Raw genomic sequence first — 7,448 nt, 5'->3', positions numbered from 1 at the left:
GAAGCCAGAGTCCAACTCCTGTAACGAGGGAGCAGCAGCTGGGCCCCACCCATCCCTGGAGACTGAGGTCGGGACAGAGGACTTCCAGCCCTCCCACCAAGCTGGAGAGTGGCAGAGTCCAGTGGGCCAGCTCTGAGCTCCAAGGAGAGGCCCTGTCACCTCTGTCCAGGTCGTATTACCCACAAAGAGACAAAGTTGTTACAGCCACAGCACTGCTGGAGGAGCCACCAAGAAGCCACCACAGGGTCATGGACGTAGACCAAAGTTTGGAGACAAAGTTTGGGGTCATATTCCAGTCAGAGCTGGGCTTCGGTCTGGGGCAAGGATCAGGATTCAGTCTGCGGTTGGGATTGGGGCTCAGTCAGGAACTTGGATCAGTCCAGTGACTGGGCTGTGCTTGGCTCACATTCCTGAGCTTTGTGGACGCGGCGTAGGTAAGCCTGACGGGTCCCCTCCCTGTCTCTGTCCTTCAGAGTGGCTGGGCAAGTGTGCTGCAGTTGGAGGCGTGTGACTATATGCAGATGATCGAGGTGGAGCACAAACAGTGCCTGGAGGAGGCCCAGCTGGAGAACGAAACAGCAGGTGAGGCTCCCCCGGTGGAAACAGAGGTGCTGCAGACCCCCAAGGAGCCCCACTTCTCAGGCCATAAGCCCAGACCCACATCACCTTTATTCTACATTTGCTGGAGGGCGGTCGCACCAAGGAGCTTTTGGATAGTTGAGGAGAGGATACTGGGAGAAACTGGGGAGCCAGGTGGAAGAAGGGGGGCCCTAACAGATCTCCTGATTGGGCTGGGGCCGAGATGGGGAGAGCTGGTCCCAGAACACCACGCTCTGGGATTAGGCCACTTGTATTGTTAGCATCTCAGAAGGAGAATGGAGGACATCGGGTGACAGTATGTGACTGCCACGGGACCACATGGAAGCTCAAAGCCATCTCGGCAGTCTAGTGCAAGAAGGCGGACAAGGCTAGTCTACACAGGTCTGGAATACTCACCACGGTTGAGGGTGTGGGGGGCGCAGGAACGAACCCCAGCTCCTTCCTCCCACCCCGAGGCCCTGCCAGCCAGCAGAACACCCAGAGGTGACACCACACAGGCCCCTGGACACACATACTGACCTCCCTATCCCAGCCCACCCTCAGCAGGCCAGATGAACCATCAGCTCGTTATCCTGCTGATTAGACAAGTCAAGGTCAGACTCAGGCTGAGCACATGGGGTCCAGCTATTCTCCTCAGAGGGTTTCGGGGAGCTCCAGCCTGGCAGTGTGAAGGGTGGTGCCAAGGGTCCCGAGTGCCCCACACTTGGCTCAGCAGCCCTGGGCTGAGAATGGAGGAAATACAAAGGGCTTTCTTCAAAAGGAGCCGCTTGAGCCAGACTCAGAAGGTTGGGCAGGATTCGGGGAAGCAGAGACTGGAAAGGTGGAAGGCACAGAGACAACCAGTGCTGGGGAGTAGGGGGTAGGCATGGGGTTCCTGGCTCACTGAGAGGGAGGGGGTAGGCTGCAGGCAGCGAGTGTCTGTGCCGGCTCTGGGCCTCCCTCCCAGGTCACCTTCCCTGAGGCTGAGTTTAAAGTTACATAACAGCCTCGCTCAAGAGCGGGGGCATCTTTAAGGTTTTCCTGGCTCCCCAGTCCCCTGCCACCTCTAAATCTGAGAGTTATGTAACCCCTGCCAGGTCCTTCCTTCTTGGCCCTGGCGCCCAAGCTCTCTGCCTCCTGCACCATCCGTGAGTATGTGTAGCCTCGCTGATGGCCTTCTGCTCCCCGAGCTCTCAGGAGGGGCAGCCTCCTGTCTCCTGGGATCTTAAGACTGAAGCCTCAGTCGAGTGTAGCAGCTGGACCTGCCCTCTGCCTGTGCACCCTACTCCACCCGCAAGGACAGGGAGACAGGGCCAGGCTGCAGACAGGACTCAGTAGACCCCCAACAGCAGGATCCAGGATCAGAGGCAGCTCAGAGAGGCCCAGACCCCAGACTCTAGGCCCCACTGCACCCCTCCCAGGCCCTGAAGGCAAGCTACCCTCGTGATCCCTATGAGGTCATTGCTGGCACAGGGTGCCTGTTGGGTGCCAATACCCCGTCACCAGGCAGCCAGCCTGGGATCCAGGGGCGGGCAGGTATGGGTCAGTAGGACATGGGTCTGCCCTTGACCTTGGGTGGGGTTCCGTGTATGTTCATGCACATCCAGGTGTGTGCTTCTGGGGTCTATAGCTCCATGTCTGACTCTGAGTGTGTGTGTCAGGGCACGTGTCTGTGTAAGCCTGAACGTGCCTGGATATGTCTGCCTGGTGTCTGTGTTTTAGTGTGTGAGTGTGTGTGTGTGTGTGTGTGTGTGTGTGTGTGTATCAGCGTGAATGTCTACGATACACCCAGTCATATCTACGCACGTCTGTCCAGGAGTCGTAGGTGTCTCTCTGTGCCTGTGTTTACTCATGTCTGGTCTTTTCGTGCCCAAGTAAGCATACATGTATGTGAGCCCGGGAGTGCTTGTGAGCATGTTCCTCTCTGTGTACACACACGTCTATAAAAATGACCCAGCAGAGGCCCCAGTTCTGCCTCACCGGCCCTCACGCCGGGTCGGGCTTTCGTTCCTGTCGACGTGGCAGCCCCAGTGGGCATACACAGCAAGCCGGGGCCCTGTATCTCTGTGGGCCTAGAGACACACGTGGTGGGACCTGTGGGGTCTCCATGGGATGGGCACACGGAGAATACTCAGGACAACAGGCCCTCCAAGTACCCGGTATTTTTTTGGCTGTCACCCGCTGTTTGGCTTCCTGACCCTGCTGCCTCCTGCAGGAAGCGTCCCTCACCACATCCCCCTACTGGCTTCTCTTCCCTGGCTCCCCTGCCCGCCGCCTGCACCCCAGCATGGTTCACAACCCAGCCCTGGTGGTGCTGAGACTCCTCGTGGCCAAGAGGGGCCCCCACAAAGTCAGGACCCAGTCTCCCTCTCCTCGGTGCTGCCTCTGATGAAGCTGAGCTCAGGGCCAGAGACCCAGCTCCACATCTGCTCCCCAAAATGTGCCGCAGCTGGAGACCCAGAGACCCAAACTCTGGCAAACACCCAGACACAACAGCCAGCCTGCAAAGCAGGGTGTGTATGCCCAGAGCTGTCGGAGAGGCCTAAACAAAACCCAGCAGAGCAAAATGCCCAGAGATGCAGCATCGAGCCCTTCGGAACAGGAGTGCAACAGCTCTGTTAGAGAGGGAGCATGTGAACTGGCTACAGCTCGTGACTGATTGCTTTATGCCTCAGCAACTCATCTGTTAAGCGGGAGGGTTAAATAAGTTATTCACTTAAAGAGGGTCAAACAGTCGCTCCCACATACAAAGGCTACACAAGTGTTGGCGGATGTTATTAACAGTCTTGAACCACTAGCCGGATTTCACTGGCCTGCAGGGCCCCAGCATGGGAATGGAGGAGGGACTGGGGGCCAGAGGGAGGCCACAGAAGCCTCAGGACAGGGTCGGGCAGAAGCTTCAGGATCCCCAAAGAAGGCAGGCTGTGCTCTCCAGCCGGGCCCTGGGGATCCAGTTGTTCTCAGCCTCCGGCCGCAGGTGCGCAGTCCTGAACGGGGAGCCCCACCCCGCTGCCAGCCCCCGCCAGCACCCGAGAGTCCTGAGGCTCTTCCTCAAGCGTGGACATTCTTCCGCCTCCTCTTCCCAGGCCCCCTTCTTGGGAACTCGTGAACCTTCGGACCTGGGCTGGGCTGGGCTGGGCCCAGCTGGCACTGACTTTGGCTCAGGGGTTGGAGCAAATCTATGGGACTGGCAGCGTTGCAAAGAGACAATTAAGCCTCCCTCACGGGAGGGGATCCGGAGGAGTCCTAGTCCCTGAGGGGCACTCAGACCCCAAACAGGCAAAACCATGGTGGTCGCATCTGCCTGTTAAAGCAGACCCCGAGAGACCCCACTGTGCACCCTTCGCCAGCCAGGCCCTCCGGCTAGTAGGTATGGTGGAGACACAGCCTGCAATGCAGGGTTTTCTCTGAACCCCCCTCCCCCGACCATCCTCATCCCCATCACAAGTCACAATTCAGCTGAATTGGGGGCATCTGTGGTGCTTTGTGAGTTTTATGAAGACTCTTTAAGAACTAGCTGAACCCCACTCTATCCATTACCCCATCATAAACGACACTTCCTTTGTATAAAATATATTTTCTAATGCTACCTATACTATTATGAAATGGAATTCAGGACACACGCATTCATTTCGTTAAAACCGATGTTCTAATTGTAACGTAAAAGAAAAACAAAAAGAAAAATAATCTGTAAGAAAATACTCTCTACATATGCAGGCCCAATCACACTAAAAGATAAGACGTGGTCTGAAGGTTGCGCTTATAATTCAGGCAATAGGAGACCCATAAATGCGGGTTGGTACATGCAGTGGTTTGTATCAGTGACTCAGATACCACGGGCACCATTGCTGTAGGTAATATAATTTTCCAGGACATTAAACAACTCTCAGTAAAGTTCAGAAGGAAACAAAGCCCAGGCTTCTCTCTCTCGACTCCATAGCTACACTCCGGGAAAACTCCGTGTATGTTAAAGCTGTGCCATGGTTACCTGGTGCTTATATTGTCAAATGGAGGAAGAGTCCAGGCTCTCTGGTCATTACAAAAGGTTTTCGCCTACGTAAAGGCCCAGTGGCTCGTTTGAAAGTCCTGCAGCAGCTGCACAGTTCATCACTGTGCAGGACCATGCGGGGCCTGGTGCCTGCCCGCCAAGCACGGGGTGAGGCCCCCAATCTGCAACAAATGAATTCCCCACTACTGTTCAAACCCCCGACCCCGGGGCGCTCCAGCCCTCACGGAGGACCCTGGAGCTGTAGCTCTGCCTGCTCCCCGCTCAGACCAGGCCCTGTGCAGCCTGAGCAGGGCTGTGCCCCGCTCTCAAAGGCGGAAGAGAGTGCGAGCCGATGGTCTCAGGCCCTAAGCCCGGAGGTGCCTGGGGGCCATGCTGACCCAGGTGTCCTCTGCCTTCACCCCACAGGTTGCGGCAAGATGTGGGACAACATCACCTGCTGGCCGGCCACCCCTCGGGGCCAGGTGGTCGTCTTGGCCTGCCCCACCATCTATCAGGTCTTCTCCCACGTTCAAGGTAAGAGCCCTGGGTTGAAGTGAGGGAGCTGGGTGACATAAGGGGCTCTGGCCAGAGTGAGGACACTCCTCTCAAGAAAGTAAGAAAGCAAAGGAAAGGGATCAAAGAGGCTAGAGCAATCAAGGGGGGCTTCCTGGAAGAGGATGCAAAGGACTCATGGGACTTGATTAGCTCTTCACGTAAAGATAAGCATGTGGGAAGGGCTCACTAAATATTTGCTCAGCAATTAATAACCTATTGACTGACAGATCCTTGATTAAATTATGGCTCCCATGTTCCCGTTGCCTTGGCCTGCTCATGATTCAGTCTTTCACCACCTGGAGCTGAGGACTTCTCTGGCTCCGTGAAGCCAGCACATGGCCTTACATATCTTGTCATGTTCTACTTGAATGAGTGTTCGCATGTAAGGCAAACAAGAAAAAGGGAAGATGCTTGAGGAAGTGGGCTTTCTTGCTACCGAGTGATTAAAGAAGCTTGCAGCATAATGTGGTCAGCCATTTCATTCAGTGAATATTTATTCAACACGGACTAGTGTGACAGGCACCGGGCTAGACGAATGCAGGGTGGCAGTGGTCGGGAGCTGGTACAACAGCCATGCTGCCTGCCCACAAGGAGGTCATGTTCTAGTTGGAGAGATATTTATTAAGACAACAAACACATGTGTCATAAGCGGTGTTTATGGCAGTGCTGGGAGAGAGGAAGGGTGGGAAGCCACATAAGGCAGGTGTGCGGAGACGGGCAGCTGCAGACCTGGAGTTGTGGGGAAGAGCCACCGTGCAGAGATCCTGATCACTGAGAGAATCGACCTCCCGTGGGATGGGGAGGGATGAGGGAGGAGCAGCACCTAGGTCAGGATTCAGAGGGTGAGCAGGAAGACCCTTGGGCATCTCACTCCAGGTGGCCTCTTCTTCCCTGGACCTCAGTTTCCCTGTTTGTAAAGGGCACCGGAGGTAGACCAAACGGTTTCTTTGGGGCAGGCTGGTTTTGCACCCCAGTCAGTGTTCAGTGTTGTGACCTCAACAGCTAAGGAGAGACCCTGATGCCCTCCTTGAGGAATCTGGGAGCAGCCACAGGCATGTCATTTTCCAGGATGGCACTCACCTAGCCCAGCACTCGTCCGGGGGAACCCAGCACCTGGGCAGGTAGGAGAGGAGGAGTTACTCCAACAGGTTTCACAGTGCGTCCCATCAGCAGAGCCTGGCAACCAGCCTTCTCTTGGATCCGTGGAAGTGCCTGCTAATTGCATTTCCTCCCTGACACTCTGCTAATTGCATTCCTCCTGACGGCTCTTCCTTCTGGCCCTGCTGGAATTATCAAGGCAGCTCCTTCACGGAGAACCTGGACTCCGGCCCACCATCTGACTAATTCTGAGGCTGGCAGCCTCGATGGGGCCCACACAGTGCCTTTGTGCAGATAAGAAAAATGCAGCCCTTCCTCGCGCAGTCAACCTCTCACCAAAACCCACCTAGGGGCAAGCTGAATATGAAGTAGAATTTAGCCCCCATCGTCCATCCAGATGCCCTTGTGCAGTGAACAACCTGCACAACTGCACTCGGAGATCCTAGTCTCTGAAAATGATGGATAGGAATGGGAGAAAGGGTTAGGGGCTGCAATGTAAAAAGAGGGTGTGTTTTCTTGAACAACTAAACGAAAGGTGTGAGCAACTGACCTAAAATTTCAAAGTAAATAAGTACAGGGGAAGGGTGATGCTAGCTCCAGCTCCTCGGGTACCAAGATGGGGGAAGACGTGTCCCCCCCCCAGAAGGGTTAGAAGGGACCTGGTTCTACATGGAAAGCTGAAGAAGCCTTGTAAAAGATAAAGACTGTGGAGGGTTAGAAAGGAGCCTTTCGCCCAGGCTGGGTAAAAATACCTAGGAGCGGGGGTTGGTCAGCCGAGGCATTGCTCATCAGGGCACCAAGACGTCCTTTAATGCGTTGTCTGCATGTCTTTCATCTGCGGCATTTTTACTTTCAAATATTTAAAGAGACTTCCTTTAGAACAAAAAATAGCAAAGCTATTTTGGTTGAGAAAACCCGACACAATCTGTGGTGACCAGGTTTATAGGACACCTCCTCCCCCCCCGCCCCACCCCAAGTCACGCCTTCATGGCAGCCTAAGACATCTGCTCCAGCTGGGGTGGGCGGGGGCTGCCACCGATGGATTTCAGCAGGGGAGTGCCATGGTCAGGACTAGGTTCTGGCACAATCCCTCCAGCTCTCTCAGGGTGGGGAGTGGGTTGGAGGAGGCAGGAGAGCAGGGAGACCCATCAGAAGGCTCCTACCTAATCAGGGGAGATGAGATGGTGGTGGCGGTGAGGGCAGAGAGGCTGGGACAGGACTGGGGACC

General features: G+C 55.4%; 1 protein-coding gene across 1 annotated transcript in view; it reads left to right on the top strand.

The window, feature by feature from the left end:
- The window catches only part of VIPR1 (vasoactive intestinal peptide receptor 1), a 30,832-nt gene that overhangs the window by 11,066 nt on the left and 12,318 nt on the right, over window positions 1-7,448 (top strand). Inside the window, exons 2-3 of the mRNA XM_023529034.1 lie at window positions 474-582; window positions 4,994-5,101. Coding sequence (XP_023384802.1) covers window positions 474-582; window positions 4,994-5,101 — 217 coding nt within the window. The remainder of the gene's footprint in view (window positions 1-473; window positions 583-4,993; window positions 5,102-7,448) is intronic.

This window comes from Pteropus vampyrus, unplaced genomic scaffold, assembly GCF_000151845.1.
Source record: "Pteropus vampyrus isolate Shadow unplaced genomic scaffold, Pvam_2.0 Scaffold35, whole genome shotgun sequence".
In the NCBI taxonomy this organism is placed as follows: domain Eukaryota; kingdom Metazoa; phylum Chordata; class Mammalia; order Chiroptera; family Pteropodidae; genus Pteropus; species Pteropus vampyrus.
This window is presented reverse-complemented; position numbering and strand designations above follow the sequence as displayed.